Source organism: Elephantulus edwardii, unplaced genomic scaffold, assembly GCF_000299155.1.
Source record: "Elephantulus edwardii isolate Elephantulus edwardi_28Jun2011 unplaced genomic scaffold, EleEdw1.0 scaffold00095, whole genome shotgun sequence".
Lineage (NCBI taxonomy): Eukaryota > Metazoa > Chordata > Mammalia > Macroscelidea > Macroscelididae > Elephantulus > Elephantulus edwardii.
Genome location: NW_006399845.1, coordinates 11,684,582 through 11,699,812, shown reverse-complemented (window position 1 = coordinate 11,699,812; position 15,231 = coordinate 11,684,582). Strand labels below are relative to the sequence as shown.

Genomic DNA, 15,231 nt, shown 5'->3' with positions numbered 1-15,231 from the left:
TTAATGTAAACTGTACTTTGAGAATGCAACTGTAAAAGGAGCAAAGATAACATGGGGATAGCTGAGTTGAACCACAATTAACTCTACAAAGGGGAATTGTTCCCATCAATAATATCCACAGTGCCAAATAAATAGCTACAAGGTTTTACAGGGCCCCCCACCACCCTGTGCTCCTGCTTCTACTAATCACTGAGTCTGATGTTTGTTTCAAATTGACTCAGAGACTTAACTCACAGTTGCGAGATTTATTTGGGAAATAAGGGGTGGGGGAGGAAAAGAATATCACATAGGAAAAGTCCAGGTTTAGTGAACAGCTGTCCCAAGCCAGATTAACAGCAGGACACAATGCTTCAGTTAATTCAGATAGCTTCTTAGGCAACAGGTGGAAGTCCAGGTTCAGTCCAGCAGCACAAATACAAGAAGGCTGTGGTTTCTCAAACATCCAGCAAACAAGTATTTGTCTCACGGCAGAAACAAGTCAGCTTTTCCTTCAGTTGCCCTACAAGCAAAACCTTTAACTCTGGCTTCATCAGGTTATTTCTCACCAGAGTCTTTCCCTAGTCTGCCCAGCTGTCCCTCTTATTTTGGTCCCAAAGCTGTTGATGTAGAATATGCTGTTCAGTGGTGCCTGAAGTTGAGGCAGCTGGACTCCATGCCCCCAGAGGGGGCTAAGGCACTAGCTAGAAAGAAGCCATTTTCAAAAGTCTTAACACCACACAACTTTTCCCTAGTTGTAATTTGGGTGCCTTCCAAACTTACGATCTCTTTTTACCGTACTATATTACACCATACTTTGCTGCTATTCATAGGATTTTTTGAGGGCCCATTAGAACAGAAGTGAATTATTAGTTCTGCTTTCTAGTCTGTCTTACTCTGGAAGCTCTGCTGAAACCTATCCACCATGGGTGACCCTGCTTGCAGTTGAAATACTCGTGGCATAGCTTCCAGTATCACAGCAACACACACAAGCAAACTCACAGAAAAGTGATGTCTATCATGCTAGCATTGGACATATTGACTTAGTATTTTTTAGTTTGTACTCTTGCCTGATAGCTGGGAAATCAGTTCAAGTGTGTATGTAAATCAAAGACATTATAAACTTTGCCTTCATACTTACAAATGCACAAAAGCAAAGCTAATACTTATACACACAAGTGTATAAGTACATGCATATATAAAATACATGACATACACTTATATAAGGACATTAACAGGATATTTTCTTCCTACCTATCGAAAAAGGTGTTGAAACTCATAGCTGGTTAGCTAGTTTCAAAGGCTTATATTATCGTTTCCTGGATTATGCTTGATGGTATGTGAATGTCTAATGTGATGTGAATAGCTAAGCTTTACAAAATAATGCTAAGGTAAATAAATTTTGAAAACTTTATGTTAAATGCTCTCCTTGTTAAATGCATACCACTGATTCTGAAAAATGTAACCAAATTTATCGTATTTTGAAGCCCTTTTGAGGGGAGGGGCATGTAATTTCCATGTAATGATAGGTACCGAAGAGCCCATAGCCTGCCAAAGGAACAAACCGCTAAGTCTTAGAGAAGGTGCAGCTAGAGTGTTCCTTGGAGACAAATCTTCGTCTCACATATTTTGTGCATGTTGCCAGGAGAGCCTGTTCCTTGGAGAGGGACAATCATGCTTGAGAAGATAGAGGGTTGGTGAAAGAGAGGCGACCCTCAGTCAGATGGATTGACAGTGACTGTGGCAATGGGCTTGAGTGTGTCACACTCGACTGTGAGGACAGCACAGGATAGGACAGGGCTCCAATCTGTCATTCATAGGGTCGCTATGCATCCTGTTTGACTCAACGGCACCAAACAACAATAACAATAGTAGGTACACCTTGGGAACCACTGCCTTACAGCAAACTCAAATCAGATCATCATACACAAGTACTTCAAACAATACTGTTTAAGGGTTTTCATTTTCACAAGGATGAAGCCTCTCAGTATTCTGTCAAACATGCATACTTCATGGAAGGTTTGGAAGTTAATATCAGGTCTCAGGCTTGGAGAGCTAGAAGTTTTCTGTTATAAGTGGTTAAAAAAAAGAAAAAATGTAGCCAGAATTAGGGAGGGAAGTCATTCCCAGATCTTCTGGTGCTTGTTCCTCCTGGACTGGCGTAATCTGCTTTCATTCTCTAGTCAGTCTAGCTCCTGTGTGTTGGTAGAAATTGATTCTTGGTTTTCATAAATCAAGCTCTCCTTGATTTCATTAACCTCTTAGAGATCTTGCCACTCCTCTGTGTAGGTGAGAAAGTGAAACATTTGTGGCTTTACAGAACATTTGTGTATTACAAAACTTTTGCTTAGGAACCAAGGGGCCTGTGTTCAAGTCCTGGTGCTGTGTTACCTTGGGAGAGCTAACATGGAGTAGTGGGTGAGAGCACAAGTTTTGGTGTCAGTCAGTCCTTCTCCCTCCTTGCTGCGTGACTTTGGATATGTTACTTATCTTATTGTACTTCAGTTTTCTTATGTGTAAAATGGGAATAATTATGACATCACTTTACCTTCTCCTTACTGTGAGGAGGAACTAAGACAATGCATACCTAAGACAATGCCTGGAATAGAGATGGAACCTGGCAAACATCAACTATTACAATCCTTCATCCAAACCTGACTCCACCTGGGTTTCAAGAGAATCCTAACCTAGTAAGATGCTGAGAATCAAATATTATCTTGAATGTGAACATGATTTGTGAACTCTTGGGAGAGGGAAATTCAGCAAGTTTTATTTTCATCATCACCTTTGTTGTTACCTTATCCTCTCTGACGGGGGAAGGTAGCTTGCAGGCCACCCCAGCTGCCGTCCTTACTCTCAGGAAGAACCATTTCTCCTTTGCAGAATATTGGGAAGAAGATGTCCTGCCAGCAGTTCATTGCCAATTTGGATCGTCTGAATGATGGCCAAGACTTTGCCAAAGACCTCTTGAAGGTATTTCTTGTAACAATGTGTTATAAGTGCTGCCAGAAGGTGGAGAGGGGATAGATTTCAGCTCCATTGAATCCTCACTTTTCTTACTCTTAAAACTGGGTGAGGATCATCATACCTTGGGAATATTGTTAGAGAGGCGATGGAGCTCAATGATTGACTGTTACCTGCTCCCTGAGAGGTAGGCAGGATTTACTTTTAGTGTTCTGTTGCTTTAAATGCTATCATGGTAATTATTAACACTGCCACCAATAGTCACAGCTGCCACCACCACCACCACCACCATGTTCAACATCACCACCAGCATTCCCACCTACGCAATCACTGCCACCAAGTCACTATACCATCCTCAACATCACTACAGGAAAAGGACGATGCATCCTCCAACATTATCAAGAATTAAGAGAATCAGGGATAGAGCGTTTGACCTCAGCAAGAATTAAGGGAACCTGCGTTTCTTTTGTGATTGAAGCTCAGGGTGGAACTCTGACTTCTAAACCCTGGCTAGTTTTCTGTCTTGGAGAGAGAGGAACAGGTGATTAATTCTGTTTTACTTAATGAGTTTGTAAGGCCTAGTGGACAGTTGGAAGTGGACAGAGAGCCTACAAGTAAAAAAGAGAACATTATCTTTGTCATCATCTTATAATAATCTCCTTCACCATCAAGAAGAATGTATTTCTTTCCTTTTGTGTCCTTCAAATCAGATCCTACTGGTAGAGGAGGAGATTGCCCCTCCTTCTCCAGTGGAGCATCTGGTGGATTCGAACCACATACTTTTGGGATTGCAGTGCAGCTTGCCACTAGGCCACCAGAGCTCCCTTAAGAATGTGCTTCTAAGTGAGACCAAATGATCTCAGTCCTGCTACCCACCTATTAACCTCTCTACATCTACTAATTCATTCATTTACCATACTTTTCCAACCATACATCCATCCTCTCCACCCCCTACTCTTCTTCCCATGCACGCATTCATCCAGCTATCCACTTACTCACTAAATTATGTACTCATTTACCTATCTGTATACTCACACATTTGTCCATTCACCTATCATCACACATATACTTCCACACACATTTCTATATACATTCGCCCATACACTCACTCATGCATTCATCTATCTATCTATCTATCTATCTATCTATCTATCTATCTATCTATCTATCCAGTCATCTAGCCCATCTACCCACTAGCCCATCTACCACCATCTATACATTGAATCATCCATTCATTCATTTACCCACGCATGTACCTGAAACTCTTCCTCATCCACCTTCCATCCACCACCCCATCCTTCATTACTTCATCTTTCCGTATTTCCCAATATAACCACTCATCTCCCACTATTTATTCCTTCTATTTCTCCATTTTATCATCTTCCTATAGATTCACCCTGTTGAGCATTTATTGTATAGCCCTGACCGCTGGGAACTCAACGATGAGCAAGATGGACCACTCTTATTCTTAACACTTTCTGCTTCCTAGAGAAAACAAAATCCAAATGATTTCATAACTAAATAAATACCATACATCCATACACACACTCACCCACCCATTCGTTTATCTATTCAAGAAACAAGTATAAATCAAGCACTCACTTTGCCCTCTGGCTGAGAAGGCTCTGCCTTACATTACTGGGTTTGTTGTGTTGAGTTGGCTCCAACTCAAAGATGACACTCCAGTGGCTTTTCAGAGACAGTAAACTGCATGGGAGGAGACTGCCCATCTTTCTTCCATGGAACAGCTTGTAGATTTGAACTGAGTGCCTTTAGGTTGTTAGTGCAGCTCCTTTTCACTAAGCTACCAGACCCTACTGAGTTAGGAGGGGATTTCTCTGATTCTTCATCTGGATTCCTCTCGTTCCTCTCTCTGTTTCCCCTTTCTCCCCAGACTCTTTACAACTCTATCAAGAATGAGAAGCTGGAATGGGCCATGTGAGTAGTGCTCATGGGCATAGAGGTGGGGAGACCGAATCATTGGGATGTAGGGTGTCTGGGGGCTATGTGTGTGTCAGGACATCACTCCTGCCACTCTCCAAGGTGCTGATTTCTCCCTACTCAAATCCCTGGTGACTCTGTCCAGCTGATTTAAAACATAATGTCGAGTTCTCCTTTGATCTTATTTTCTGTCTTGATTATTTTTTTTAAAAAGTGTACCTGTTTTTACTATGGTAGCATAGATTGAACCTTAATGCCATGATGTCCACAACCACTTTTGATCCACTCCATACTTCCCAATGATGCTAGCTAGCCTTTCCCCCCTGGGAGTTAGCAAGTTTAAGGATGTTTATGAACATCCTTAAAGTGGTAGCCTGAGTTATGACTAGGCCACCCTACTAGTTGGAGACATTGTGACAAGCTCCTGGGGAAAGTGCCCGCCCCTCCCTGCCCTGTGTTCTCCAGGGTAGCCTGCCTTCAGTTTCATGTAGAGGCTCCAGGCAGGGATTGTTGGAATCCACTCCAACAACTGTCACTCCTCCACCAGGGGTCTCACGGGGTACCCAGCCTTTAGAGGTCCTACCTGCTGGTCCCTCCCACCATGTGCTTGTGAGTTTTGGTGAGCAGCGGTAGCCCGGCTCTGGTTTACTGGGGCTGGGACACTCAAGGCAGGGATGGAGAGAGGATTCCTGCAGTGGGAAAGATACCTGGAGATAATAATGTCTCTAACTTTGTGATCAAGATTAAGGATTAGAGCTGGGAAGTCAAAGATAAAATAAATATCAGAGGTCAGGAGTTAGAACTGAAGACTAAGGGGAGGGTCAAGGGTGTGAAACTATGGTTTGGAATGAAAACCTTAGTTCTGCCACTCACGGCTGCCCTTTACTTTTGCCCCTGACTCCCAGAGGGGCGGTGAGTGGGGAGAGGGCAATACAATGTGGGGCCGAGGCCTCCCTGGAGGTGGTGCTCAGGCCTAGTACTTCCCTAGTGATGAGGACGAGCTGAGGAAATCACTGTCTGAGCTGGTGGATGACAAGTTTGGGACAGGCACAAAGAAGGTGACCAGGATCCTGGATGGTGGCAACCCCTTTCTGGATGTCCCACAGGCTCTCAGCGCCACCACCTACAAGCACGGTGTGCTGACCCGGAAGACTCATGCTGACATGGATGGCAAGAGGAGTAGGTGTCAGGCCGTGGGGAAGGGACACGGAGAGGGATGATAGTCTGGGGGGTCCTCTGGAGACACACACGTAGGTGGACATATGGGGGAGGGAGGGTGGGGAATATTGGAGGGGTGCTTGAGACCATACTACCAGTGCTCCCCCTCTCCAGCACCCCGAGGGAGACGTGGCTGGAAGAAATTCTACGCGGTGCTCAAAGGAACCATCCTGTACCTGCAGAAGGTGAGAGGCCATTCCAGAGTCCCTGCCCAGGTTGGGCCAGTTCAAACCCCAGTCATGCCTTGTGATACTCGAGGGTCCTGGAAGATCTGGGGTTAGGGCAGTTACTGGGTTCTTCCCACATCAGAAATCTGACTCAGGTCCACTCAGGACCTTGGAGGCCTTTGAACTGCCTAGTGGCTCAGTTGATACCCAGTGTTATGCCTGTTTGGCCTCTGGGGAGCTGGGAGGAGTGCCTACAATGATTGTGTTGAAATCGAGGTGGTCACATAGCCGCAAGAACTGCAGAATGGAAGGAGCTGTAGGGATGGAGAGCTGGAGGGGAAGGAGGAATGGTGAGAGTAGTGGAAGTCTGGTCAGTGGTGACAAGGCTAGCCCATCCCCTGCTTCCCACCCAGGACGAGTACCGGCCTGACAAGGCCCTGTCAGAGGGCGACTTGAAGAATGCCATCCGTGTGCATCATGCTCTGGCCACCAGGGCTTCCGACTACAGCAAGAAGTCCAATGTGCTCAAGCTGAAGACAGCCGACTGGAGGGTCTTCCTCTTCCAGGCCCCGTAAGTAGGAGCTAGGACCCATCCCAACTCCCATCCTCTGCTCAGGGCCCGCCTTCCCTCCCCAGCTGTGACACCCTCAGCTTCTCCTGCTCATCAGTCACAAATGCAAATGCATTTCTTTGACACAAGGCAATGGCCGGAGTTCCCTAAGGCAATTGTTCTCAAAAGGTGGTCCCCTGAGCATCACCTGGAACTTACTTGAAGCAGTTACCCTGGTCCCCCTCAAATCTACTGACGCAGACACTCCAGGGATGGAGCCCAGCAGCTGTTTGAATAGACCCTCCAGAGAGTTCCTAATCTTTAAAGAACAGGGCAGATGGATGCTTTATGAATCATCCTTCACTTAAGTTTGAGGAATGGGCAGAAAAAACTCCCCTGACTACAGTTTAGTGGTGAAACATTCCTACTACTCCTTTCAGCTCCATTCTTGTGTGACTTGAGATGAGGTTTATTGTTTCACATACGCTTAAGAGGAAGACTAGCAGATGAAGTAACAGGATCATTGATTGCTGAGTGTAGTAGTGGAGGTGGTGGCAGAGGCATGAGCAGGAGAAAGTTCTGGGGGCCTGGGGAGGGGGTAACGAGCTGCCTCTGATTGCCTGGCCTCAGTGGCTCTGGGGACATTGGCTCTAGAACCATTAGCTTCAGGTCCTATAAGCTCCAAGGTTGTAGCTCCAGGGCCATCAAGTCCAGGACCTCGTAGCTGTAAGCCCATTAGCTCTAGGACCATTCATTCCAGGATTTATTAGCTCCAAGTTCCATGATCCTGGATCCAAGGCTCCAGAGGCTGTTAACTCCAGAGCCTGTTAACTTTAAAGCCTGTTTGCTCCCGAACTTGTTGCCTCCAGACCCTGATAACTCCACATCCGGTTAGCTCCCAGGCTCTTATCTCCAGAGCTATTGGACTCATTCAGGGTCATTAACTCCCAGGACCTGTTAGCTCACTAGCCAGAGCTGTTATCTCCATAGCTCTGGACAAGGGCAGTTTTATTTTCACATGAAAATCCAGGTCCTACCTGTGAACTAGGACAGAATGGGAGCTCTGTCTAGACTTCTAACCAGGCCCATCCAGCCACCCACCTGCTCATTCGCTCACCTTCCCAAACCCAAACCAAGCCTACTGTCTGCAGGTCATTTCTGACCCATCCCAACCTTCTGGTGGCTTCCTAGGCTGTAAAGCTTACTGGGAGGAGATTGCTCCATCCTCCTCCCTTGAACCAACAATCTTCTTTACTTAGCAGTGCAGCACGCTACGTGCCATGCCGCCAGAGCGCCTGCTCACCACCCAGCCTCTCTTACTCTCTTTGTTGCTTTTCTTAGTAGGTGCTATCGAGCCAGCTTTGATTCATAGCAACCTTAGGAGTGGCAGATCTGAACCTGGCCTTACCTTGTGCCATTCCAACGATCTCTGATATGCTTGAGTCCATTAAAAAGGCATTATTATTAGTGCTTCTCTGTGCCAGGCCTAGTGCTGTGGACTAAGCGCTGTGTGGAGGACAGGGAACCCTGGTGTGAAAAGCTGGTGTCTTCTCCCCTCCTCTCCTGTCCCCAGGAGCAAGGAAGAAATGCTGTCCTGGATCCTCAGGATCAACCTGGTGGCTGCCATCTTCTCGGCCCCCGCCTTCCCGGCTGCCGTCAGCTCCATGAAGAAGTTCTGTCGGCCGCTGCTGCCCTCCTGCACCACTCGCCTCTGCCAGGTACCAATTCTAGGATCCGGACCCTGCCTCCCTTCCGCTGCCTCCTCTGCCCCAGAGCCTTTTATAGGATACCTGCTTCTGGGTCAAAGGACACCAGAGAAGGGGAGATGTTCTTCTTTCTCCTCCACCCTCATGGGAAGACCGAGGCCTCACACTGCAGAGGCCTGGCTGTGCGGTGGGAGGTGGTGTGTGTGTGCTTGTCTGCCAGTGAGTGTATCCCTGGGGATGAGGTTGTGGGTCTGTGGCTCCCTGTCTGTCCAGCCATGAGTGTGAAAGAATGTGTGTGTCGTATCAGGCTCGGGGGTGCTGAGGTCAGGCTGGCCCCTGGGTGATTGTCTTCGTGTGTGCTGATACACAGAGACAGATGCTGTGTCTGTGACAGTCTGTGGTGTCAGAGAGTGTGCACATGCACGTACAAGTGTGGGAGGGCTGCTTCCTTCCCGAGCTGGCTGGGGAGTGCCGAGGAGAGCCGATGGTGATGCGGGGGACCTGATGCAGATGTGGGGAGAGCTGATGCTGATGGGGGAGAGCCAGTGCTGATGCAAGAGAGCTGGTGCTGATGCGGGGAGAGCTGATGCTGATGTGCGCTGGGGAGCAAGGGACACTGGGAGGAGTGTTCCCTCCAGGCCAGAGCTTGGCTCTCTCTCCACCTTTTCGATGACCCCAGCCAGGTCCCACCTGCCCTTTGGTGAGGTGGGTTCAGTGACCTCACTTCCCTGGTAAAGCAGGATGAGACCGTGCCCTGTGGTGCTCTGAGAGTTGCCTCATCGTCCTCGGCTTCTCTTTGTAGGAGGAGCAGCTGCGGTCTCATGAGAAGAAGTTGAGGCAGGTGACGGCAGAGCTGGCTGAACATCGGTGTCACCCCGTTGAGCGGAGCGTCAAGTCCAAGGAGGCAGAGGAGTACCGGCTGAAGGAGCACTATCTCACGTTTGAGGTGGGCCCTTGGGGAAATGGGCCCGAAAAACAGAGTTGGGGCGACAGGAAGTGGCTGCTTCCTGCCACCAAGATCACGTTAAACATTTCACAGCCGGGGAGTGCCCCTTTGGAGACTCCTGTGAGATGTTTATGAAGTCATGAGCAGCACAGTTCAGCTGCAGACAGTTCTCCCTCACTGAGTCAGCCAGCGGGCTTTGCGGAACCCCTGCCACCCCTCTCCCCAACTTTTTCCCTTCCGCAGTGTCCCTTGCACCCTTGGCTTCTCTGCAGCCTTTGATGACACCGTACGTTTCTCTAGGCCTATCCACAGGCTTCCATCTTTATCTCATTTTCCTCCTCCACAAGTTTGTCATGCTGAGCAACACCATCTCTCTTTTTAAGCTCTCCTTCCTTTCCATCTTATTTCTCTGCCCGCTGCCCTGGTTCTGTCCCATGAAGACCTGCAAATGGGCATGTCGAACTATCACCTGATGAGGAGAAGGCGGAAACCACTCACCTCCCACTCACTCACTCACTCACTCAGTCGCAGCCCAGACTCCCCTGGTCTGATCCTGTTCTCTTCCCTTCCTGCGACTTCAGACTCCAGTAGGCTCATCTGGGAGGGTAGCAGGCAATTTTTTATTTTTCATTTTATTTTCAAGAGAAAGCTTGGACCTGTGAGGAGCCTTATGGCAGGAGTTTTAGTTCCTCCTTTTGTCATGAACATTGTTTGGGGAGACCCAGCTGATCTTAAGAGAGTGCCTAGGGAGGTGGGAGGATCAGGAGGCTTCAGCCAGCAGACTTGAATATGTCCTGTCTGTCACCTCTGCTGTACCGGGAGGCCCACTCCTTGGTCCGAGACACTAGGTTTCCTAGATGGCAGAGCCAACCTCCCAGTGGCTGATGCAACTCCTTTGGCTTCATCTGACCAAGTGGAAAGGACTGTGGCAGAGGTGCGTGTGGGACCTCATCGTCACCATGCTGGGGCTTCTACAGGCCCTCGTGGAGCAAGAACAGGGAATTTCGGCAAGTAAGGACTATGTTAAGGACAGGATTTGGGATTGTCTTGCAGGGAGTAAGAGAGGCCAGAGGCTACCCCTTGTTCCTGCACAGCCCAGCCTGAAATGGAGGGTGGAACCTGTGCTGTGAGCCTCTCTGGACCCTAGATTTCTGTGTTCTCCAGTTCCTTCAGTTGGGAGAGAGACAGGCTGAGACCGAGGAGGCCTCCAGAGCAGGGAAGAGGTCACCAATCTCTCTAGATTTCTCCATTGGTTATCTAGTCAAAGGAGGAGGCAGAGGGAAGTTTTCAGGATAGATATTTTTTTTATTCCCCCTTCTGCCCCATTTTCCACCCTCTTGTCCCTCTTTGAACTTTTATACACATCTTACTTATTCCAGGCTAGATCTAGATCTTTTGAGAAATGTATGGCTTCATAACCTTTGAAAGGTGTAGTTCCACTCTCCCTGCATTGTCAAAATCTCTTTCTCTCACTGCTGTGGAGTCCAAATCAACTCATAGCTGACCCTCCACTGAGTTTCCTAGGCTGTAAATTGTACAGGAGAGGGCTCTGGGTGTCCAGTTGTAAGGAGCTGTGCTGCAATCCCCAAGGCACGTGGTTTGAATCCACCAGCTGCTCTGCAGGAGAAGGATGGGCAATCTCCTTGCCTGCGATTTGTTGCCTCTAAAAACCCACTGAAAGGTCAGCTATGATCAGTTCTGACTTGACTGCCCACAACAGCAACAGCAACAGCGGTAAAAGGGCGTGCCCATCATTCTCCAGGGGAGGCGCTGGTGGATTTGAACTGTCAGTGAGGTATGTCATTTAAATTAACAGCACAGCTTCGTCCTGCAGACTGTACCACCAGAAAATAGTGAGAGCAACCTGGACATAGTGACAGCAAAGGCTGTAGTGGACGTTTTTGATGTGTATGTGGGGAGTGGTTCTCTTTATGTCCCTTATAGCATCTGATTTATTTCGCATAATAACCCTGTGAAATTAGTTCTGTTACTATCCCTGTTTTGCATGTGGTGAAACTGAATCTCAGAGAGGTCACATCAGTTGCCTGAGGTGATACAGTTAAGGAGTGCAGGAGCTGTGATCCTAATCCTGCTCCCTGACCTTTCTCACTTCTGCCCAGATCATGAGGGAGGGGACCGAGGCCTGGGTGGAGTCTTGCTCAGATAGCAGAGCTTGGTGGGAACAGGCCCCTGGATCCTTACTCCTTGGTTCTTCCAGGACCCCATGTGAGGCATTATTGACACACTTGGAACCTCACGTTGGTTGGGAAACTGAGGCTCACATGCCTGTGTCTGTGTGGACATATGCGAATACCTGTAGTATACTTTTACACTGCATTGCGAACTCTCCATCCCCAGCCCTGCCTCTGAGGGCAGCCCTCTAGTGGGATGGGATTGCTGTTAGGCATAGGGACAGTTTGAACACAGATCTGAACCTTGCTCTGTTCTGCACCACCCTCACGATCTCTGCCGTGCCCCAGTCCATTGTGGCAGTCTCTGTGTCTGTCCATCTCACTGAGGGTCTTCCTGTATTTTGTTGACCTTTCCCCACATAATGTCTTTCTCCAAGGACTGGTTCTTCCTGAAAATATGCCCACAGTAAGTGAAATGAACTTTTACCATCCTTGCCTCTAAGCAGCACTCTGGCTGCGTTTCCTTCAAGACAGGTTTGTTCTTTTGACAGTCATAGTATATTCCATTCTCTTTGCCAGTATTGTAATTCAAAGGCGTTACTTTTTATTCTGTCATATCAGTCATTGTCTAAATTTCAGAGCATAAGAAGTAACTGAAAATACCATGGCTTGGATCTGGTGCACCTTAGTCTTGACACCGACATCTTTGCTCTTTAGAACATTGGAGAGATCCATCACAGCTTATTTCTCCAATGCCACAAGTCTTTTATTTTCTTGACTGCTGTTACTGTGGGTGTTAATTGTGGATTCAAGTAAAATGAAATCATTGACAGCTCAACTTCAATCTTTTCTGTATTTATCCTGATGTTGACTATTGGTCCAGTGGTGAGGATTTTTGTTTTCTTCATGTTGAGTTATAACCCATATTTTTAAAAAAGAACTTTTAATCATATAATCTCATATATTTTGTACTTCATTTATGTACATTGTGTTTTATATCATGAATTACTATTGACCGATGCTTCTTATCACCTCATCTCATCAAATCCCCATTGCACCTTGCCTATTCTTTCACTTTCTCCATCGTCCATCTACTGATCTCTCTGGCCTTGTAGCTTCCCCCACCTATATTTCCTACCCTCCTTATCCCCTTCCCCTTTCCCTTTTGAATAGGAGATATAACCCATAATGAAGGAAGTAGTTTTTGAGTTTCTGCAATAAGTGCTTCAAGTCTTAACTTTCTGCAGGCAAGGTTGTGTCATCTTCATAACGCACAGGTTGTTGATGAGATTACCTCCAATCCTGATGACATATTCTTCGTATACTCCAGCTTCTCAAATTATTTGCTCAGTATACAGATTGAATAGATGTGGAGAAAGGACACAAGTCTGACACATACTTTTCTTGATTTGAAACCATGTAGTGCTCCCTTGTTTTATTCAGATAATTGCTTGTTGGTCTGTGTATAGGTTTAGCATGAGTACAGTTAAGTGTTCTGGGATTTCCGTTCTTCTCAGTCTTAGCCATAATTTGTTCTGATCCACACAGTCAAATACTTTTGCATAATCAATAAAACATAAGTAAATATCTTCCTAGCATTCTCTGCTTTCAGCCAAGATCTTCCTGATGTTGGTAATACCCCTTGTGCCATGGCCTCTTCTAAGTTCAACTTTAATTTCTGGCAGTTTCCTGTCAATGTACTGTACCATTCATTTATAAATCATATTAAGCAATATTTTACTTGCTTATGATATTAACACTGTTTGGTAATGTCCACATTGTACTGGATTACCTCTTTTGGGAAGTAGGATTAATATGGGTATCTTACAATCAGTTGGCCAGGTCTTTCACATTTGTTGTCAGAAACTGGTGAGCACATCCAGGGTTGCATCTGTTTAGTGAAGCACCTCAATTGGCATTCCCTCAATTTCTGGGACCTTATTTTTGGCCAATGCCTTCAGTGCAGCTTGGACTTCTTTTCTCAGTACTATTAGTTCTTGATAATATGCTACTTCGTGAAATGGTTCAGTGGTGATCAATTCTTTTTGGTACTGTGACTCTGTGTATTCCTTCCATCTTCTTTTGATTTTTTTTTTTGCATCATTCAAGATTTCACCTGTAAAACCCTTCAATATTGCAACTTGAGGTTTGAATTTATTCTTCAGTTCTTTTAGCTTGAGAAATGCTGAGTGTGTTCTTCTCTTCTGGTTCTAACTCTGTTCCTTGTACAAGGAGCTTTGTTTTATCTTCTCAAGCTGCCCTTTGAAGTCTTCTGTTCAGCTCTCTTACTTCAGCATTTCTTTCCCTTATTTTGGTTTCTTTTCATTCCAGTGGTAGTTTGGGGGAGGATTTTTTAAAAATTGCTTTATTTCTCCTGTAGGGGACCTTAGCTGTATAGTGATTAAAGCACTTGGATACAAACTAAAATGTTGGCAATTAACTGACAAGCTGCTTTTGGGTAGAATGATGTGGCAATCTGGTTCCATAAAGATTATATAGCCTTGCAACCCTGTTGGACAGTTCTTCTCAGCCCTACAGGGTTACTATAAGGGGAATTGACTTGGTGGCCAGAGAGATGGTTTGGGTTTGGTTTAATTAGATAGGTTTAAAAATGATCTCTCATTACTATTTTAAATTGCAATTTGAAAATTATGAGCAAAATTAATGCATATATCCTTTGCTTAGTTTTCATTTCATTGTTCATCTCCTTATTGATTTGGAAGATCTCTTTACATATTAAGGGGATTAGTCTTTTTGCTATATAAAGTGGAAATGTCCCCTCGCTTTGTTATTTGTCTTTTGTTTATGGCATTTCTCTGTTCCTTCTGCAGAAAAGCCGTTATGAGATGTATATTCACCTCCTTGCTGTGAAAATCAAAGTGGGCTCAGATGACTTAGATCGGATTGAGGCCCGGCTGGCTACCCTGGAAGGGGATGACCCTTCTCTCCGGAAGACACACTCTAGTCCTGCCCTCAGTCAGGGCCATGGACCTGTGACTGGCAGCAAAGCCACAAAGGATGCCACTGCACCTGACACTTAGCTGGAGTGAATGAGCAGGTCCTGGAGGCAGACAAATGCTTCCACAGAAATCAGTGAGCACAGTTCCAGCCAGAGGCCACTCAGCCAAAGCTCCAGGCAGTTGATGGGCAACTAGAGGGATGTGTAGAGCTTCACAAGCCTAGAGGCTGGAGATGCCATTCATGATGATGATCTTCAGAGATGATGGAGCATCTCTGGGCCTCAGACTCTCTTCCTGGCCCTTGCTTCCCCCTCTACGTGGAGCCTTGTTTTGTAGGCCAGTCTGTGCATGCTCTAGATACCACCTCACTGGAAAAGCTGGAAGGGCTGTCATCTTCCCAGTCCTTCCTCTCCTCATCAACCAACTCCTCTCATCTCCTTTGTTCCTGAGGGCAGCTCTTAACTCCAGGTCCAGTCTGGACACCCATTCTTCTCTGCCTTCTTCCTCTGAGATGATCAGCAGCAGGTCTGCAGACCACCAGCACCATCATCTCCTCCTCCAACCAAATTCTGGAACCATACCCAGTCCCCCCTGGCTCATTTTGCAATAATCCAGGACCTGGGCATGACTCTTCTCAGTGCCAAGCTGTCTCAAACCGTGTGTGTGCATAC

At 46.5% G+C, this 15,231-nt stretch overlaps 1 protein-coding gene across 1 annotated transcript in view; it reads left to right on the top strand.

Annotated features, from left to right (window-relative positions):
* PSD2 (pleckstrin and Sec7 domain containing 2) overlaps positions 1-14,641 on the top strand; it is a 36,480-nt gene extending 21,839 nt beyond the window's left edge. The window contains exons 7-14 of the mRNA XM_006891170.1: positions 2,860-2,949; positions 4,835-4,878; positions 5,870-6,060; positions 6,214-6,284; positions 6,680-6,837; positions 8,390-8,534; positions 9,325-9,468; positions 14,432-14,641. Coding sequence (XP_006891232.1) covers positions 2,860-2,949; positions 4,835-4,878; positions 5,870-6,060; positions 6,214-6,284; positions 6,680-6,837; positions 8,390-8,534; positions 9,325-9,468; positions 14,432-14,641 — 1,053 coding nt within the window. The remainder of the gene's footprint in view (positions 1-2,859; positions 2,950-4,834; positions 4,879-5,869; positions 6,061-6,213; positions 6,285-6,679; positions 6,838-8,389; positions 8,535-9,324; positions 9,469-14,431) is intronic.
* Positions 14,642-15,231: the final 590 nt, after the last annotated feature.